This window comes from Astyanax mexicanus, chromosome 9, assembly GCF_023375975.1.
Source record: "Astyanax mexicanus isolate ESR-SI-001 chromosome 9, AstMex3_surface, whole genome shotgun sequence".
Lineage (NCBI taxonomy): Eukaryota > Metazoa > Chordata > Actinopteri > Characiformes > Acestrorhamphidae > Astyanax > Astyanax mexicanus.
In genome coordinates, this window is record NC_064416.1 from 41183093 (window position 1) to 41205000 (window position 21908).

At 39.2% G+C, this 21908-nt stretch overlaps 1 protein-coding gene across 3 annotated transcripts in view; it reads left to right on the forward strand.

The window, feature by feature from the left end:
- LOC103026877 (protein unc-13 homolog C) overlaps positions 1-21908 on the forward strand; it is a 365017-nt gene that overhangs the window by 126236 nt on the left and 216873 nt on the right. For all 3 annotated transcript variants that reach the window (XM_049483498.1, XM_049483499.1, XM_049483500.1), the window contains exon 13: positions 20788-20941. In XM_049483498.1, the coding sequence (XP_049339455.1) occupies positions 20788-20941 (154 nt within the window). The remainder of the gene's footprint in view (positions 1-20787; positions 20942-21908) is intronic.

Consider the following 21908-nt stretch of genomic DNA (forward strand, 5'->3'; position numbering starts at 1 on the left):
GCTAGAAATGCGCACCCTCTCCGCTTTTAGACTCTTTTCCCCGTTTTTCTGCACTAGAAATGCGCACTCTCTCCGCTTTTAGACTCTTTGGCCCGTTTTTCTGCACTAGAAATGCGCACTCTCTTCGCTTTTAGACTCTTTGGCCCGTTTTTCTGCACTAGAAATGCGCACCCTCTCTGCTTTTAGACTCTTTGGCCCGTTTTTCTGCGCTAGAAATGCGCACTCTCTCTGCTTTTAGACTCTTAGGCCCGTTTTTCTGCACTAGAAATGCTCACCCTCTCTGCTTTTAGACTCTTTGGACAGTTTTTCTGCGCTAGAAATGCGCACTCTCTCCGCCTTTAGACTCTTTGGCCCGTTTTTCTGCGCTAGAAATGCGCACTCTCTCCGCTTTTAGACTCTTTGGTCTGTTTTTCTACACTAGAAATGCGCACTCTCTCCGCTTTTAGACTCTTTGGCCCGTTTTTCTGCACTAGAAATGTGCACCCTCTCTGCTTTTAGACTCTTTGCCCCGTTTTTCTGCACTAGAAATGTGCACCCTCTTTGCTTTTAGACTCTTTGGCCCGTTTTTCTGCGCTAGAAATGCGCACTCTCTCTGCTTTTAGACTCTTTGGCCCGTTTTTCTGCACTAGAAATGCGCACTCTCTCCGACTCTTTGACCCGTTTCTGACACCTAGTGTTCAAACTTTGAATCTCACATTATAAAAACCTGCTTAACAGCGGGCCAACTTTCATTCTATTTCTAAAATACCTCGCGGGCCGCTCCAAAAAAGGAAACGGGCCGCAAATGACCGTAGTTTGGACACCCCTGGTGTAGGACAAAGAGTAAAGGGCAGATTAGGCAGTATAGAAAAGCATATTAAATGGAAGGCAATATGGGCAGCATAGAGTAGTGTAAGACAGCAAAGGGATCATTGAGTCATATATGGTAGTATAGAGAGCAGGGTGTAGTATATGGAGTATAGGTAGTATTGGGTAGGATAGAGAGTATAGCATAGTATAGGGCAGCATAAGGTAGCATAGTGAGCATAGTATAGTATAAGGTAGCATATGGAGTGTAGCTTAGTATTGAATGAGTATTAAGGGTATATGGTAGTATAGGAAGTATAGACTAGGGAGTGCAGGGCAGTATAGATACCATAAAGGAGTATAAAGTTGTTTAGAGGGTATAGTGTAGGATAGCGAGAAGTATAGTGTAGGGAGTATATATGTTGGATATAGATTATAAGGTGGTATAGGCAGTATAGAATGGTATAAGGAAGCATAGGGAGTATTGGGTCAAATATGGTAGCATAGATATTACGTTGTAGTATAGGGAGTATATGATGTATAGGCTAGGTAGGGAGTGTAGGGTAGGATATATGGTATATATGGAAGTATAGAATAGTATAGAGAAGTAAAGGATAGTATAGAAAGTATGAGGTAGTGTATGGTAGTATAGAGAATAAAGGATAGTATAGGAAGTGTGGGGTATAATATGGTAGTATAGGGTAGTATAGAATGGTATAGGGAGTGTATGGTACTATAGAGAAGTATAGGATAGTATAGCCCAGGGGTCACCAACCTTTTTGAACCTGAGAGCTACTTCTTGGGTACCAATTAATGCGAAGGGCTACCAGTTTGATACACACTCATGAAATTACAACTTTTCTCAATTTACCTTTAATTATGTTATTATTAATAATTAATGACATTCATCTATGTGAAGACACATATCAATATGCAACACTATTTTTATAAATCTCTGCAATTGTTTACATTTTATATTATATTATATTTTAATATAATATTACATATTATATTACATTATATTGTATAATATATAAACTATAGGCTATCTCTAAGCTAATATTAATCTAATATAATCTAAAATTACACCAATGCAACTGTGATTTAAAAAAAAAAAGAATAGCAACAAAAATGCTATTTTTAGACCAGGTCTGCGGGCTACTCATAAGGTCCTTGCGGGCTACCTGGTGCCCGCGGGCACCATGTTGGTGACCCCTGGTATAGCCAGTGTGGGGTGGTATTTGGTAGTATAGGGTATTGTATGGTAGTATAGACTAGTATAGGTAGTGTAAAGTAGTGTATAGAGTAGTGTATGTAATATAAGGTAGAAGAGGGAGTAAAGGGCAGTAGATAGTATATATGGTATATATGGAAGTATATGGTAGCACAGAGAAGTATAGCATAGTATAGGAAGTGTGGGGTGGTATTTGGTAGTATATGGTAGTATAGACAACTACAGGGAGTATATGGCAGTACAGGTAGTATAGCGTAGTATACAGAGTAGTGTAGGTGGTATAGGGTAGGATAGGGAGTATATTGCAGGAGGTAGTATATTTGGTATATATGGAAGTATAGGGTGTTCTAAAGACGTAAAGGATAGTATAGGAAGTGGGGGGGGGGGGGTATTTGGTAGTATAGGGTAGTTTATGGTAGTGAAGACTAGTATAGGGAGTAGAGTTGCACGGTGTACCGAAGGTTCGATTCTTTTTCGATACTACGTCATCACAAACGATTCGGTTCTTTAGCGTTCAATGCTTTCGATACTGTATATAGCCCAGTCACTAGCTTCAAATGAGTCAAATTAGTAGGCGCGATTTGATTCAGTTCATAAGAAAACTGATTCACACCGCAGCAGTCGGTGTGGCAGGATTCAAACTTAGTGTTCTGAACAAATGAATCGATTCACGCGCAAGCCAGCAGAGCAGCAGCGAGTGTAGAATGGCGACGGCTAAAATAACAGATGTCTCTCGTCCGCGACTTGTGGACAAAACGGGCGCGAGGAGTGAAGTGTGGGAAAATAGTCTGAGATGTAGGCATCTGTTTTTTATTTATATTTTTATTTTTAAATAAAATAACGAAAATAACGAAAACTGAAAGTGAAACTAAACTACTTTATTTATTAGCGCTGTTTTCACTCCCGCAGTTGTACAGCGGGGGGTGTTGTGCCGATTCTGTCCGCGAAGCGGGAGTCGGATTCAGTAGCGGATTCGGCACAAGCGCGGCGGCACCTCGCGGTCCGCGGTGTTAGTTGTAAGCGCTCGCGCTAGCCGCAAAATACGACAGAAAACACTGAGGGAGCTGCAGACTTATGTGTGGGACTAGAATATGAGCACGAGGAGATAAAAGAGAACCTTTACCTGTGAGTAGCTCACATCAGAACAAGCAAATCTCTCTCTCTCTCTCTCTCTCTCGCTGTGTCTCTTTCTCTCTGTCTCTCTCTCTCTCTCGCACGTGAACGCCTCCACGTTTGACCTGCAGCACTGTGTTTAGCTGTTCTTAAAAATCATTTTAATTAAATAATAGTTCTATGCTTCTATGTTACAGTGTTATTTAACATAATTCTGATCATATTTCGCTCATTCATTTAGCAGACAAGCACCCTGATCTCTACAAAGAGCTGAGAAGTCGACAGGTTAGTGGAGTTAGTCAAGATACACTGTCTGTAGCTTTACTAAGATTTACTAGCGACTGCTAGTAAATCACATTAACACGGAGAGGAGTGTGCAGGAGTTTTGTTTTGGACCCGTGGTTTTCTCTATTTCTCCATTATCCCATTGGCTGTGAAACATGAACTCAAGATGTTCAGGTTTTCGCGTTTCCATCGCAAATCTGTGGTCAGGCACGTAGCCTGCTTGCTCGTTACACTGAACATGGGCTTATTAAAAATGGTAAACGGTTGATTAATAAAACGGAGCAGTGAGTGTTAAAATGAACATAACATTGTAATGTTCTTCTGTCTCTTTATTTTCCTTATTCAGAACTTAACTTCTGCCCGCCCGTCAGGTTCACATAGTCAGGCTACCATTACCTCTGGTTTTAGTTTTAGTTTTTAGGAAGTGTTTAGATAATTATGTTATAGTTAAGGTTATAATAACGAAACTTTTTTGTTCAAATGTTTCATTTTAGAATAAAAACGTTTGCACCGATTGTTCAGTTTTCAATCCAGTTCAGTCAAAAATAAACATTTTATGTTCAGATATTTTTATTGTTTTTTTTTCTTCCAAGTATCGTTTTGGTATCGAGAATCGTGATACTACAGTTGGTATCAGTATCGAAGTCAAAATTTTGGTATCGTGACAACCCTAATAGGGAGTATAGGGTAGTATAAATAATTTAAAATGTAGTATATAGAGTAATGTAGGAAATATTGGGTAGGATAGGAAATTTAGGGCAGTAGGTAGTATATATTATATACACGAAAGTATAGGGTAGTGTAGAAAAGTATAGAATATTATAGGAAGTGTGGGGGTGGTATTTGGCAGTGTAGGGTAGTATATGATAGTATAGACTAGTATGGGGTATTATGGGTACTATGGGGTAGTATTTGGTAGTATAGGATATTTTAGGCTAGTATAGGGAGTATAGGGTAGTATAGATAGTTTAAAATGTAGTTTATGGAGTAGTGTAGGACATATAGGGTAGGGTAGGGGTTAAGGGCAGTAGGAAGTATATATGTTATATATGGAAGTATAGGGGGCTATAGAGAAGTATAGGATAGTATAGGAAGTGTTCTGTGAAATTTGCTAGTGTAGGATAGTTTAGGGTAGTATACATTAGTATAGGGAGTATAGGGTAGTATAGATAGTTTAAAACGTAGTTTATGGAGTAGTGTAGGAAATGGAAATATAGGGTAACATAGGGAATATAGGTCAGTAGGTAGTATATATGATACATATTGAAGTATGGGGTAGGATAAGGAGTAAAGGGTAGTATGTGTGCTATAGAGAAGTATAGGGCATATAGGGTATGGGGTAGTATATGGTAGTATACATTAGTATTGAGTTTTATAGTAAGTTTAGGGTAGTGGGGAATGAGAAAAAGAAAGAGAGAAAGAGATTAAGATGGCATTATAGACTGGTAGAGAATGATATTATGAAAGTAAAAAAGAGGGTTTATGACTGGAACAGTGAGAGAAAGCAAGTATGAGAAAAAAATGAATGTAAAGACATGAGAGAAAGAGATTAATAGCGAGAGAGGCGGAGAGAGAGAGAGTAAAAGAAAGAGCATTGAATAAAACCGCTTTTTTTTTTTTTTTTTTGCCTTTGCCAGCGTAATAAGAAGGTGCTCGCTATGTTCTTTAAAGGAATGGCAGTGTTTTAAGTGTGTGAGGTCACACAGCTGGACACTGAAGCTAATTAACTCCAACTCTCACCGGCTGAAAGTGAAGTTACTCCATATTTGACACAGAGATTCCTCGCAGGGAGTAAGAGCATTATTTCCTGCCTTGTTCCGGCCGGGCACTATGGGGCATATAGGTGCCCTTTTTGATCCAGCCATCATCCAGGTGACCTGCTGTTCACTATCTGCTGAGACTACATCCATCATAGACCAGGAAGCAGAATCTCTACTGAAACCTTTTCTTATTATTTCTTGTTTCAAAAGCTTCGTTCTGCTTGAGTTACAGGACAGTCGAGCGAGAGAATGAAAACCAATCAAGGTTGCCATGCCTACAACACAAGCATAGCCATTAAAATGCACTATATAAAAACACAAGTGAACTTGCATGCTGTCTTCTAAGTGTTTTATATAATGTGTAATATACAGTATAAATAGTTAAGAATATATGGGCAAGGCTAAGTGATGATTCAACTCAAAGAGTGCTTTAATCCTAGTCAAGATGTAGATCAAGAGCAAGCAAGACTGAGCAGAGGAAATCTAGTCAAGTCCAAGACCAAGAATAGACAATGATGAGCCAAGACTGACCAAAATCAAGATTGAAACAAGACCAAGAGTGAGTGAAAGCGAGACTAAGTTCAAGAATAAGACCAGGAGCAAGCTAAATGAGTCAAGAATTAGTCTAAGACCAAGTGAGATTAAGTCAAGGCTGAGAGCAAGAGTAAGTGAAATCTAGTCAAGTTAACATGAATGAATGAAGACTTTATCAAAACTGAGTCCAGGGCGAGACCAAGAGCAAGTAAGACCAAAAAATGGGCAAGTCTGAGTCAAGACCTAGACCAGAGTGAGCAGAATGGAGTCAAGACTGAGACCAAGAGTGGTTGAAACCAAGTCAAGGCCAAGATCTGGAATGGATGAGACTGAGATTATACCAAGATTGGGTTAGATTTAATCAAGACCGAGACCAAGAATGGAAGAAGATAACCCATTGTTTGTTCAAGAGTGGTAGACAAAATCAAGTCTGAGGCGAAGAGTGGTTGATACTGAGTCAAAGTCAAGACCCAGATTGGGCCAGATTGAGTCACAGTTTATACCAAGATCGGCTTGAGTCAAGACTAAGACTTGAGAATAGAAGTGGAAAAACAATGTTTAGTCATCCAAGAATGGTAGGATAAAACTAAACTTATACCAAGACTGGGTTAGATTGAGTTAAGACTAAGATCTACCCTGGAAATATTATGCGAAAAAATGTACTTTAAAAAAGTTTTGCAACTTCCTGCAGTTGCTTTTTTAAAGTAAATTTAATTTCATGTAAATTTAAATAACTTCAACTCGGTTTCAAGACTTAAAGACTTCAAGACTAAAATCCTTTCTTTTAGTAAACTTCACTCAATTTCTGATGACAGTATTACCTAATTACAATTACTTTATTTATACAATATTATTATATATATTTTTAGCTAAAACACATTCAAATATTTACATAATCTCAAAGATTTATTTCGTAAACAGACCAAGTCTCACTGTCTCAACACATGGATGGCATGGATACATTCTTATTACTACTATTACTATTATTATTCTGTTGAGACAGTGTAATATGTGGGTTTTAAGTAAAATATTTAAATTTCAGGAATTATACTATATTATGTATCATAAATTATTTTGCTTAATCTTGTATAAATGAAGTAATTGTAATTTGGTAATATTGTATGCAGCAATTAAGTAAAGTTTATTAAAAGAAAGGATTGACTGAAGTTCAGTTCACTTATTTACATCATTAAAGTCTTGAAACCGAGTTGAAGTTACTTAAAGTTACATGAAGTGAAATTTATTTAAAAAAAAAGCAAATGCAGAAAGTTGCGGAAGTTTTTTCAAGCAAATTTAAAGCATCATTTCTTTTGTGTAGAATGGAAGAGGAAAAGCTAATGGTAGATAAAATCAAACTGAGACCAAGAGTGATTGAAACTGAGTCAAAGCCAAGATTTGGATTGGTCAAGATTGAGTCAAAGTTTTTACCAACATCGGGTTGGATTGAGTCAAAACTAATACCTCAAATGTAAGAGGCTAAGCCAAGATCTGGATTTGGATGAGACTGAGCTTTTACCAAGATTAGTTTAAATCAAGACTGTGAAGAACCCAACAGTGGTTGAAGGGAAGTCAAGTCCGAGACCTATTTTGGATTAGACTGAGTTTATAACAACATTGGGTTAGATTGGGTTAAGACTGAGACCTAGAATGGAAGGGGAAAAGCCAGTGTTATTATCGCAAGATTGGTAGACATCATCAAAACTGAGACCATCTGGTCTTAAGTCATAAAAAGTCAAGACCAACTGTGTTCCTTCTCCATTTTTTTTATACGAGGAAATGCCATTGGCCTTGCAGACTGCATTTGTTCAGCGCCCCGAAATGTGCTGAACTCTCCCGCACAGAATGAGCACTTTTACACACACCGTGACAAATAAGGAGTCATTTCAGCTTCTGTCATTAGTTTGGAGCTAATTAACTTTGGCATCCAGCAGTGTGACAAAATCTTGAAACGCTGCAGTTGTCTGTGAATCAGTGGCTGGCACTCAGCGGCGTTCCTTCAGATTGATCTCGTACATGGATTACTTTAATGAACTCTTATCTAAAGGGTTGGTTCTGCAGCCTATCAGCTCACTGCTCTAGTTTGCATTCTGGTGCTCTTAGTGGCGATCTAAGCGTTCTTGGTGACTTTGTTTTTAAGTCAAAGATTAAAGACCCCTAGACACTGCTAGTTTTTTTTTTTTTTTTTTTGTTGGTTTGAAGGCTCATTTATACGGTTAGAAAATGAATCAAATGTTTTATGCATCCATTTATCCACCCATATAACTGTGTGCATCCTTTACATTGGCATGGAATTAATTCACTAGAGCAATTCACTAGACTAGAGGATGGGTCAAATGGAGAAAAAACAAAACAAAAAAAAAAAAAACGGAGAACAACACACAGCAGTGTGACTTACTATTTTGTTTTTGTCACTAATGAACTTTTACCTTTATTCCCTACATTTAACAAGGTCAATCTAGATGGGTTGTTACTTTATTGATCACAAATGAAATTAAGGCACTGAAATCTGAACTTTTAATCACTACACATGTGATTACGCTTTAACATTTTAATTGAATTGTTTTAATCAGACATTAAGGCACCTAAATGGGTGTTTTCTAAATTTAAAAAAGCACAAATTAAAATGTCATTTGTATGATTTTGCAATATACATTTTACAATAAACCTTAACTGACACTGTACGTCATGGTTGTATTTGTCTATAAATAAAAAAAAGGAAATTAAATAATTTTTTTTAAATAATTGTTTTACCATTTTACTAGTATTTTGGAGTGTAGACATTTATTGTGAAATGAGTAATGGATACAGGAGTCCAATTTCCGAACACTGGATAGATATTTGTTTGTGCCACACACTACTCTCCGGACATAAGGTTCATACAGATTCCCAGACTCATATATACTCATATATACCTTTCGGTGCCCAAAATGCCTGTCTCTATTAGGCTAGCAGTGGTGGAAAATGACCCACCCAGCTATGTCTAGCAACCTTACTAAAGCTCAGTGATGACCTGTTTAGCAGACATTTTGACAGCTCGTCTATTCACATGGCTGCAACATGCTGTCTGTGTGCTGTTTGTGTGTTGTTTATACCTGGCAACCCTGAGTGTGGAAATGGGACGCTACGTCCCACACAGATTTCTGTGACATGCCAGACAGTTCCAGTATAAAAATACTGTCTGATCAGGATATAATGAGTTACTACAAATATATAATCCTTAATGGTCCTTTAAGTACTTTTTTAACTGGGGTGTTTGTACTTTTACTAAAGTATAAGGATTGTATACTTCTTCTACCTCTGGTTGTGCTTTGTTTGAACTATTGAACTACTTCCCCAACAATTTCCAGTGTTGCTGCTTTGTCCCACCCATATCTGTGCTATGCTTTTAGAGAATGTGCACAACATTGGATGAATTAAATTATTAATGCTTAGTGCATTATAAACTCAGTATTCATAGGATGTGTTACCAAAAGATGCAATGAGAATCTAATACACATGAAAGAGGAAGAACTATGAACACTATGGGAACTATGTTGTTCTGGGTTGTTTTGGGACCTCCTGGATGAGTTGTTCATGCCCTTTTGGAGTAATTTTGTTAGCTGATCACTTCTGGGAAGGTTCACCAGTGTTTTATGTTTTCTCTATTTGTGAATAATAATAGCTCTCACTGTGGTTTGCTGGAGTCTCAAAGCCTAAGGAATGACTTGTAACCTTTTCCAGAGTAATAGATGTCAATGACTTTGTTTTATTTTTTTTTTTCAGATCAGTCCACTGTTTTGCTTTTTGAGATATTTTAGCTACTTAATGTTATGCCCGTATCAGACTACACGATTTTAGCCAGATTTTAATCCGATTTTGTCGACACCGACACATTGCGTGCGTCGGATCCGAATTTCATTGTCGCGAGCAACAAAGGTCCGTGTAGTGTGACACAGTCAAAGAGCAATGATTTGACGTAAGCGACACTGTCAGAGCGTTAGACGGAAAGACTAGCATGTTAGAATTTTTTGTATTTTATCGCCTAGTTTGACATGCTGCTCCGCGACGCGCTCCCTGACTCTGACCAATAGGAAGACAGAGTGTTCTGTAGCGCACAGATGTAAACATGGGAAAAGAAAGCGGGGCGGTTCACTAGAGCAGAGAAACAAAACAATAATCTAATAATCATCTAATAATCTACTTCATCCATTAAATATTCTGTTTATAGGCGCTGAAACCTAAGTAGCTACATCTTTACCATACCTTAAGTTCTCTCTGGAGTACACGAAGCATGTAATGTCCATTTGGTTCACCCTGGAAGCCAGGAACCCACAGTCACTTTTGCCCCTTTTTTTAGTTTTTTTAACCCCAAAGCGCTTCCATCACTCAAAGCGCTTCTGTAGCCGTGATTCTCAGATTCTATGCTCTTCCCCGCGATGACCTATGAACTCGCGCGAGGACGCGGACGATGATTGGTCGGTGACTAACGTGTAGTGTTAGTTGCCAGTCCCCGGAGTACGACACAAAACAAAGATAACTGCTTAATCTGACATAGTGAACATCGTGAGGGACAAAATTGTTGTGTAGTCTGAGCTTGGCATTGGAGACCCTTTAATAAGATCCATTAGAATCAGTTCTAGACAAACATTTTAATTTACACTAGTCTCAAATTTAAGTCTCATTCCTTGAAATAGATTTTTTAGTTACCTTTGGCAACCAACAAGACAGTTACAGTATCAATGACAGGCTCCTCTTTGTGCAGTTAGCATCTGCAAGGTCAAGTCGGCCTTCACTGAGCGCCGAGTGCCACAGTTGTGTGTAACAACCTCAGCAACGCTAAGGCTGACAAATTGTGCATGACAGCAGACAGGCTACAGTCTGTAATTGTACACCTTTCTGTATGTAGTGGATCTATAAGGTAGACGTTTCCCGTAAAGTGGACGGAGACTGGAAGCTACAGGGTTTCTAATACAGCGGCCAGGCAAAGTAGAGCTGACGTTTTACACTGTGTAGCTGATCCAGCGAGTCTTGTTTCTTCATTACAGTCATTACACTCACCTAAATGCCCTCTAATTACCAACAAATCACTGTTAATAAGTCTGGAACTGTGTTCTAGAGGCGTCCATGCAATTACAACAGTTTCCCCCCACTGTTCGCATTGAGAGAGCTTTCGCCCATTAAGTAGATGGATAGACGTTATTTCTTGTTGTTAAAATGAGGAAATTCTTCATTGAGAAAGACTTCAGTGCTACAGCACGGTAAACAGTTTGCAGACGAATGACTGATGGATACATCTAACCCCTACATTAAAGAAATGCCAGTAGAATAGGACTCTCTCAAGCAGAATCAAGCAAAACACGTTGAATTGGCACCATTCCTAATGCCATGCGTGGACCAGAGTGGTGGAAAGCCTCCCAGCATTGAGTTGTGGAGCAGTGGAATGAACTGTGTTCTCTGGAATGATGGAGCGAACTCCATATAGTATTTTTGTGATGAGTTGTGGAGTTGGGATTGGTAGTAGGGTGGTGACCATCCAACTTCCTGAACTCACTAGTGCTCTGATCACTGAATGCAATCAGATCAATTACAGCAGTGCTCTAAAATGTAGTAGAAAGTCTTTCCTGGAGAGTAGAGACAGTTACTCTAACAAAAGCAGCATAAACTCTTTTTCACCCAACAAGCAGGTGACTGAATACTCTTTTCCATATAATAGTGTTGTAGTTAAGACCACAAGAGCCAAGAGAGTCCAAGTCAAGACCAAGACACTATTAAGTACCTCTATATTACCTTCATTATCGCTCAGGATACAGTACATACGACATACTAATATATAATATTATATGTCATCATATACAGTACCAGGCAAATGTAAGTCATAAAAATGTTGATAAACATGAAATTGTTTACTAAACAAAAAGATAGTTTAACAAACCAGAATATCTTTTCTATTTTAGATTTTTCTAAGAAGTAGTTTCTCTTGCTTAAATGACTGCTTTGCACATCTTGGTTGGATTTTCTTAGTCTGATTTATGAGGTAGAGTCACATGGTTAAATAAAAGAGTTTGAGAGCATCAGTTGTAAAGTAGTGAAGAGGTAGAGTTGGTATATAGTAAATAGCTATATTTGAGTAATTTATATTGTGTCAAGAGCTAATAAACTAAATAAAGAAGAACAATACTTTAAGAAATAAAGTTCATTCATTAAAAAAAGTAATTCTGCAGTCGCAAAGGCCATCAAAAAACGTTACGATGAAACTGGCTCTCATCAGGACCGCCCTAGGAAAGGTTGCACAAGATGAGTTACCAGCCACAGAAACCGAGAGTTAACAAAACCCCAGGTAGGAGCAACTAATGCTTCACAGAGTATCGTTTGGTTTGTTAAAAACAATTAAGTTACTACATGATTCTTTATGTGTTCCTTCATAGTCTGGAGGACTTCAGTGTTCATTTACAATGTAGGAAAAATAAAAACAAAATAAAAACATTTAATGAGAAGGTCTGTGCAGGACATTTCCACTTCAGTGTTCAGACAAGGATGAAATGTTCCCTAATAATTTATGCTCATGGAATTTAATTGAATTTTTAACCGCGTATTAGATGTTAGATTTGTCCAATAATGTCCACTATTTAAAAAAAAAAAAAAAACATTTAAATTGGAAACTGCTTTGACAATACTTTACAAGTGTTATGTTGCAACAAATCTAATCAAAACTATTCATAGAGTCTAGAGTTATGATTGTTAGCATTATCACAGGTAAAAGCTTTTTTTTTTTATCAAATCCAGTTGGTAACAATACACTATGCATTACTTTACTCATCCAAAACTAGTCCAAGTCTAATTTATTGAGACACAAAGAAGAAACAGAATGCTAATATATGGTATATCACTATTTCTACTTTTACTACAATCAGTGTGTAGTGTGTAAGGCTTTCCTGACATTCTGAGACTCCCTTGTGACTCCCTTGAGACTCCCACTTGCGGGAGTGTTAAATTTCCTATATAGAACTTATTACAGTAGATATTCCAACTGCTAAACGAACGTTTTAACATATGAGATAGATCAAGGCTTCAGAAGTGTAGCCGGTATCAGAGTTGCATTCACTACATTCTCTGTCTGGGGAAGAGCAACACACTGACTACACTTTTTTTAAATTTTCATACCTGTATAACATGGGTAAATGAGAAATGTTCTGGATAAGAGCTAAGCAACATCAGCTATATACCAGTAGCATAAATATGACGTCTTGTTTCTGTTAGTTCTGACATCTCTATCTGAGCTACAGCTCTGTCTCTCTCTCTCTCTGTCTCTCTCTCTCTCTCTGTCGGTCTGCTCACTGAGTCTGTATTAATCACTGTTGGACGGGTCAGGAGATGGGGATAATCAGCTTGGCTCTTGTTTCAGGCCTTCGGGACTGGCCTGGAGCGACTCATATTTACTGAATGGCACAACACAACTCTACACTCCACACTAGCTGAACAGCAGCAAGAGTGAAACCAATGATTTGACCATGTAAAATGAATAAATTCAGAATTCAATATTTGATATTGATGGGAAATTAAATAAAAAATGGATGTTTGACTTATACTTGGTTTATGGTACCATGCCTGTCATACATGGACTACACGGGTAAAATAAAACCCCAGCCCATTGGAGTTGTGGGAATGTGTTCTCTGGAGGCTTGATGTGGTTGTATTTATTTGGTAGGGTGATGGTTAACATTTGGTATAAGCAACATATCATCGCTGTCCAATAAAATAAAAAAAAAGTATCTCTATTTTTGTGAATTTTGCTTCAGCTCTGTCTCTGTGTGTTGAGGAGTCTGACTGCCTGGTGAATGAAGCTGTTGCAGAGTCTGGTAGTGTAGGCTCTGTGTGTAGGGGTCTGACTGATTGCCTGGTGGATAAAGCTGTTACAGAGTCTGGTAGTGGAGGCTCTGTGTGTTGAGGAGTGTGACTGCCTGGTAGAAGAAGCTGTTGCAGAGTCTGGTAGTGGAGGCTCTGTGTGTGTAGGGGTCTGACTGCCTGGTGGATGAAGCTGTTACAGAATCTGGTAGTGAAGGCTCTGTGTGTTGAGGAGTCTGACTGCCTGGTGGATGAAGCTGTTATAGAGTCTGGTAGTGGAGACTCTGTGTGTTGAGGAGTCTGACTGCCTGGTGGATGAAGCTGTTGCAGAGTCTGGTAGTGGAGGCTCTGTGTGTTGAGGAGTCTGACTGCCTGGTGGATGAATCTGTTATAGAGTCTGGTAGTGGAGGCTCTGTGTGTTGAGGAGTCTGACTGCCTGGTGGATGAAGCTGTTATAGAGTCTAGTAGTGGAGGCTCTGTGTGTTGAAGAGTCTGACTGCCTGGTGGATGAAGCTGTGGCAGAGTCTAGTAGTGGAGGCTCTGTGTGTTGAGGAGTCTTACTGCCTGGTGGATGAAGCTGTTATAGAGTCTGGTAGTGGAGGCTATGTGTGTTGAGGAGTCTGACTGCCTGGTGGATGAAGCTGTTGCAGAGTCTGGTAGTGGAGGCTCTGTGTATTGAGGAGTCTGACTGCCTGGTGGATGAAGCTGTTATAGAGTCTGGTAGTGGAGGCTCTGTGTGTTGAGGAGTGTGACTGCCTGGTAGAAGAAGCTGTTGCAGAGTCTGGTAGTGGAGGCTCTGTGTGTAGGGGTCTGACTGCCTGGTGGAGGAAGCTGTTACAGAGTCTGGTAGTGGAGACTCTGTGTGTTGAGGAGTCTGACTGCCTGGTGGATGAAGCTGTTATAGAGTCTGGTAGTGGAGGCTCTGTGTGTTGAGGAGTCTTACTGCCTGGTGGATGAAGCTGTTATAGAGTCTGGTAGTGGAGGCTCTGTGTGTTGAAGAGTCTGACTGCCTGGTGGAGGAAGCTGTTGCAGAGTCTAGTAGTGGAGGCTCTGTGTGTTGAGGAGTCTGACTGCCTGGCGGATGAAGCTGTTACAGAGTCTGGTAGTGGAGGCTCTGTGTGTTGAGGAGTCTGACTGCCTGGTGGATGAAGCTGTTACAGAGTCTGGTAGTGGAGGCTCTGTGTGTTGAAGAGTCTGACTGCCTGGTGGAGGAAGCTGTTGCAGAGTCTAGTAGTGGAGGCTCTGTGTGTTGAGGAGTCTGACTGCCTGGCGGATGAAGCTGTTACAGAGTCTGGTAGTGGAGGCTCTGTGTGTTGAGGAGTCTGACTGCCTGGTGGATGAAGCTGTTATAGAGTCTGGTAGTGGAGGCTCTGTGTGTTGAGGAGTCTTACTGCCTGGTGGATGAAGCTGTTATAGAGTCTGGTAGTGGAGGCTCTGTGTGTTGAAGAGTCTGACTGCCTGGTGGATGAAGCTGTTATAGAGTCTGGTAGTGGAGGCTCTGTGTGTTGAGGAGTCTGACTGCCTGGCGGATGAAGCTGTTGCAAAGTCTGGTAGTGGAGGCTCTGTGTGTTGAGGAGTCTGACTGCCTGGTGGATGAAGCTGTTACAGAGTCTGGTAGTGGAGGCTCTGTGTGTTGAAGAGTCTGACTGCCTGGTGGAGGAAGCTGTTGCAGAGTCTAGTAGTGGAGGCTCTGTGTGTTGAGGAGTCTGACTGCCTGGCGGATGAAGCTGTTACAGAGTCTGGTAGTGGAGGCTCTGTGTGTTGAGGAGTCTGACTGCCTGGTGGATGAAGCTGTTACAGAGTCTGGTAGTGGAGGCTCTGTGTGTTGAGGAGTCTTACTGCCTGGTGGATGAAGCTGTTATAGAGTCTGGTAGTGGAGGCTCTGTGTGTTGAGGAGTCTGACTGCCTGGTGGATGAAGCTGTTATAGAGTCTGGTAGTGGAGGCTCTGTGTGTTGAGGAGTCTGACTGCCTGGTGGATGAAGCTGTTGCAAAGTCTGGAAGTGGAGGTTCGAACAGCATCAGAGCAAAGAGTCCGTGTGAGGGATGGGTGGGGCCATCCAAAATGCTGGTGGCTTTGCAGAAGCAGCGTGTGGTGTGGATCTCGGTGATGGGTGGGTAGAGAGACTCTGATGATCTTCTCTCCCTCTGTAGAACATGTAGAACAGTTTCTGCAGGAAGTAGAGGCACTGCTGGGCTTTCTTGGTTATGGAGCTCACCTGGTTCTCATACTGCACTATGGACCTTACTTTTTGGTGTATTGTACAATGGAAGAAAAATAAGAGGAAAAAAAGACTAAACAAGTTTTTTTTTCAAGCTTTTGTCTTTAATGTTTTTTTTCCCCTTACATTACATTTACTTTTATACTTTAAATAGTTTTGAAACCAGTACTTTTACACTTTTACTTGAGTAAAAGCTTGAGTTGATACTTTCACGGCTACAGGAAGTTTTTTAAACCCTAGTATCTATACTTCTACCTACAGAGTAATGATGGTTTCCAGGAGGCATGATGGTACCGGCATGATTGTTCAATATTAATACACGTACCGTTCCACCACTGCACAGCAGTTTTTGAATCATAGTAGCATGAGTGTGGATATCAGTGTATTTGAATAACCACATCCATCTCTAACAAACACCACTACTGTAATAAACGCACAACCGTTTTCTCTAGAGGATCCTGCTGTTATCTGTCAGCCATTCTCTGTGGAAATGTTTCTTTCAGCTAGTGTGTGTGTGTGTGAACGAGTGTGTGTGTGTGTGTGAACGAGTGTGTGTGTGCGCACTATTCAATGTCAGAGATGTTCTTTTGTTCTGAGAATTTGTGGATGTCTTTGTGCCCGGTTTTGTTTAAGCTTCTTGAGCATCTCGAGTCTGCTGCTTTTGGGTGTCTGTGTGTGTGTGTGTGTGTGTGTGTGGAAGCTGCAAATCCAGCTCTTCAGTAGGTTTATGGATTGTTCCCACAGTATCCTCAGCTCAGCCGAGACTGTAGAGTGGACACTTCACCGCTGAAGTGCTGGAGAGGGTCTCTGGTTGTGTGCATATGATCAATATTCCTATATTCCCTCCTTTCCTGTATTGTTTATGGAGGAACGATAGTTCTGCTCCAGTGTGGCACTCTATGTGTGTTACATAAGACCTGCAGTAGAGCCGTCAAACAAAAAAATAAATATTTGAGACATATGTGTATATATATATATATATATATATATATATATATATATATATATATTCAGCTCTGGCAAGAACAATAAGAGACCACTTTAAAATGGTGAGTTTCTTCGATTTTACCAAATTAAAACCTCTGGAATATAATCAAGAGGAAGATGGATGGTCACAAGCCATCAAACCAAGCTGAACTGCTTGAATTTTTGCACCAGGAGTAAAGCAGCATAAAGTTATCCAAAAGCAGTGTGTAAGACTGGTGGAGGACAACATGATGAAAACTGTGAATAAAAACCAGGGTAATTCCACTTTCTCTATACTTTCTCTCAGTTTTTTCTCTCTAAATTCTATTTTTTCTCTCTCTTTTTTCTTTGTTTTATTATTTCTATGTTCTCTTTCTCTCTGTGCTGTCTGTTTCTGCTTTCTCTTGCTCTCTGCTTTTTTGTCTTTTTTACATTCTTTCTCTTTGTCTCTCTCCCTTTCTCTCTCTGTCTCTGCTTACTGTCATTGCTTTCTCTTGCTCACTCTATTCTCTCCCTCTCTTTTCTATCTGTCTACATTCTATAATTCTCTTTCTTTTTCTGCTTTTATCTCCCTTTCTCTCCATTCTCTCCTCCATGCTATTTTTTTCTCTGCTTTTTCTTTTTATTTTCTCCGTCTACTCTCTTGTTCTCATTTTCATTTTCTGTTTTTTATCTTTTTTATTTATTTTCACTTTCCCTCTATATACTGTACTCTCTTTCTTTGAGTTGTCAATCAATGTCAATCTTAATTTGACATTTTTTGGTTATGCATCAGAGAACATCAGAGACAATCAGTGAGTTTAATGCATTTTTGTGAAAACCCAAAAAAAACTAATATTTCTGAACTCTTAAAACTTTATGAATATGAACTTGTTTTCTTTTTCATCATTTGAGGTCTAAAAGCTCTGCTTTTTTGTCATTTCAGCCATTTCTCATTTCACATTTTTTTCAAATAAATGCTCTAAATGACAATATTTATATTTGGAATTTGGGAGAAATGTTGTCTGTAGTTTATAGAATAAAACAACAATATTAATTTTACTCAAACATAAACCTATAAATAGCAAAATAAAATAAAAAAACTGATTCAGAAACCGAAGTGGTCTCTTATTTTTTTCCAGAGCTGTATATAGACTTGATGCTCTCTGAGATATTCTCATAGTTTCCAAAAGACCCACATTCTTAATTCTACGTTTGATGTTAGAATGGGTTCACCAAAGGGCAAGTAAGTAGGCAAATAAAGCACAGCTAAACCCAAGGAATTGTACAGATACAAATCTTAGATAAAGCTTTTAGGACACCTGCTCTTTTTTTATTGTTTCCGTTGGACAGTTAGCACGCTGGCTACTCTGATAAGCTGCCTATTGAGCAGCCAGACCATCAGAGATACACTAACAATTTCAGCTACTAAGGTCCCTAGACAATTGATTGGTTTGCTTGCCTTGTTGCAACAGGCCTGCATGTGCAGTATTCTCAATATGAACTATCCTTTAGCCTGTACTGGAGAAACCGAGGTTCAAACCCAATGAGCACCCACTTAAAAATTTAATAACACTTCGATTTAGAGCCGGATGTGAGACAGTTTTTTACGGTCAGCTCATGGTGGAGGGATACGTGCAGTGTGTTATGTGGCAAAATAATTCTCATAGTAAATATAATATTCTATATTTGCGGCTACCTCAACATCACCACCATCATCATCATCATCATCATCATCATCATCATCATTATTATGTATAACACTTAGGAGAGACGTGTAGTAAATCATACAGCTGCCCTACTTTTCATTCTTTTCATTAAAGCCAGGAGCTGTTTGAACACAAGGAGCTGCTGTTGAGACAGTAGTGTGTGTGTGTGAAAGAGAGAGAGAGAGAGAGAGAGAGAGAGATTGAGAGAGAGCAGTAATTTTCTGTGAAGGCCCTAAAGGCATGGTGCTAATTTTAGTGACCTGCTGTGTTTGAAGACCGCCGACTTCCTCCTTATTCATACTTGCTTTCTCACCCCATCCCCTCTCTACCTCTCTCTTTCTCTCTCTCTCTTCCATTTTTCTGCTTTTTTTCTCTCCCCACTTCCATCTCTCTCCCTTTTTTCTCTCTCTTGCTCTTTTTCTCCCCTCTGCTTCCTTTTGCTCTCTTCATTCTTTCTCTTTTTCTCTACTTTCTCTCCATTTTCTCTCTCTCTCTCTACCTTCCCTCTTGCCTTTACATCTCTTCCTTTCTCTCTCTTTTCTCTTTGTTTTATTCTCGTTATGCTTTCTTTCGCTTTGTGCTGTCTGTTTCTGCCTTCTCTTGCATTTTTCTCAACTTTTTTTTCTCTTTTTTGCATTCTTTCTCTTCCTGCTTCCTTTCTGTTTTTCTCTGTCTCTTTGTCTCTCTCTGCTTTCTCTCACTCTCTCTTTTCTCCCACTGTATTTTCTTTCTCTTTACATTCTGTATTTTTCTTTTCTGTTTTTTGGCTTTCATGCTCCTTTTTCTCTGCTTTCTCTTTTTAATTTCTCCATCTACTCTCTTGTTCTGTCTTTCATTTTGTGCTTTCTATATTTTCTATTTCTTACTACTTTCCTTCAATATACTGTGCTCTCTTTCTTTATGTTTGGGAGAGTCCAAATCAGCTGAAATTTAAATTTAAATGTTTTGGTTATATGTCAGAGAGATGAATCATGTTAATGCCTTTTTGTCATCAAACATTAAGGATTTTTTGAACTTTGGTAAAAGCACTGGTCCGACTGTGCTGAATCGGAGCTGTTTGAATGCTTTGCATTAATGGCAGGTGTGAACAGGGACTTGGCATCTAAGTTCAGCCCTTTTTGTTCATCCACATTCCTAATTCTGTCTTTCCCATTTTCTATGATTGCTCTTAACTGGTTCACTTGTAATGTAATTTCTTAACTCTACAGATTTGGTAGTTCGGTAGTCAGCTTGGCTCCATATGGTTGGCATTTACAAAAAAAATGACATATTTCTGTTTCTGACTTAATCTCACATATTTGTAGAATGTGTAAGACTAACGTGTCTTGTGGAGGAAAGGAAATAAAAAGACTTTTAATACCACTAACTGGATATCCCCCTCAAGTAGCTATTAGCACAGCAACACAGCAGAGCTAAGAACAGCACTAACCATGACAAAAACAAAGACCAGACAGTGCAGGGCACGTTTATTTCTAGAAAATAAGAACAGTAGGAAAGCTAAAGGAATCACATCCAGTGAGTATTTGTAGCACTTTTTTAGCTGTTTCTGAGAAAACAAACTCCTAACACCACTAACTGGATAATTCTCTTAAGAGTGCATCAGCCTTTCAGCACATACAGTGAGTAGCTATTAGCACAGCAACACAGCAGAGCTAAAAACAGCACTAACCACACAAAAACAAACACCAAACGGTACAAAGCACTTTTAACTCAGAAATAGTTAGCAGGCTAAAGGAATCACATCCAAAGTGTTGGCTGACAGGAAGATGAATTACCTGAGTTTTCCTGGAAAGGTTAATGTGGCACCTACCCCCCGCCCTTGATTGCTTTCGGTGATTGGCCGATCGAGCTGAAACACGACTGGTACACCTCTATTGTTTTAAAGTCTTAAAGACTCTTTCTCTGAGAATTTCAATATTTTAGCATCTGTTCGCTACTTCACTGATGTTTTTGTGTGGTATTAATCCTTTTGATGATTAATCTGAAACAGGTTTTGTGCATTCAGTGTAAACATCTGCTGTGCAAAAACAAAAATACCAACAACTTTTCAGAAACAGAAGAAGTAAACGCCTGGGTGATCAGTCCTTTTTCTGTAATTAGCATTAAAATTCCCTTTTTATGGCTGTTTTTTTTAGTTCCTGAAGTAAAATTCCCAAAGGATATGAAGAGAAGCATCGTTTTTTAAATTTATGTGAAAAATTCAGCCTGTCAGAGTGGAGACGGGGGTTGTTCAGCAGTAACAGTTTGTAGTCATAATAATTGCTTTCTCGTTTTCAGCTTTTATAGCTTCCCATGGGAGATCCTGCGCGAGAGGAACGGAGGTCTGTCTAAGAGCTGAGAGTTTTAATTCAGCTTTTCTCTCTCTCTTTCTCTCTTTTAGTCATTTCTCCTGCCTTTCATCCAAGTACATGTGTCCGGGAGTTCCAGCTGTAATGAGTAACCTGCTGGCCAACATCAACGCCTACTTCGCCCACACCACCACCGCCACCACCAACATCTCCGCCTCCGACCGATTCGCCGCTTCCAACTTCGGGGTCAGAACATCAGTTCCTACTGCATGGATAATGAATGATAGAGCATTGATGAGTGGATGACTGGATGGATGGGTGGATAATGAAAAATGGACATGAATGAATCAATGGATAATTGACAATTAAGGGATGTAGGGATGATGAATAAATGAGGGGATGGATGAATGGATAATGTTGATAGGGGTTTCTGGATAGCTGGTAAAGGATGAATAAATGGATGGATGAATGGATGGATGGATGGATGGATTATTGATAACTGATAAGAGATGGATGGAAAAAAGGATAAGTGACTTCATAGATGGATAATGAATAATCAAAAAGAAATTGATAAAAGTGGAAAACTAATTAAAGATAGATGAATAGATCAATTGTGGATAATGAATAATCAAAGGATGGCAAAATGGATGAATGGATAATACTAAGCCCACAGTAAATAGAAAGATGAATGGATAGCTCAATAGGGATATGTGTTTTGATGGATGGATGAATGGATAATTTATTAAAATGAACCATTTTATTAGGAATATGTGTTGATGCATGGATGGATAGATGGATTGATGGAAGATGGGTGGATGGATGGATGGATGGATGGATAATTGATTAAAGATGAATGGATTTCATTAGGAATAGATGTTTTGGTGGATGGATGGATGGATGTACAGTATAATGGATAATTGATTAATTATGAATGGGTGGATGGATGGATAGATAATAGATGACTGATTAAACATAGATGGATGAGTGAATATTAAATAATAGAAAAGGGATGTTTGGGGGGTGAGAACAGGTTACCGGTAAAGATGGATGAATGGCTGGATGGACTGGCAGGTGAGATTAATAGATGGATAATAGGTAATTGCTTAAAGAAAGATAGATAGATAGATAGATAGATAGATAGATAGATAGATAGATAGATAGATAGATAGATAGATAGATAGATAGATAGATAGATAGATAGATAGATAGATAG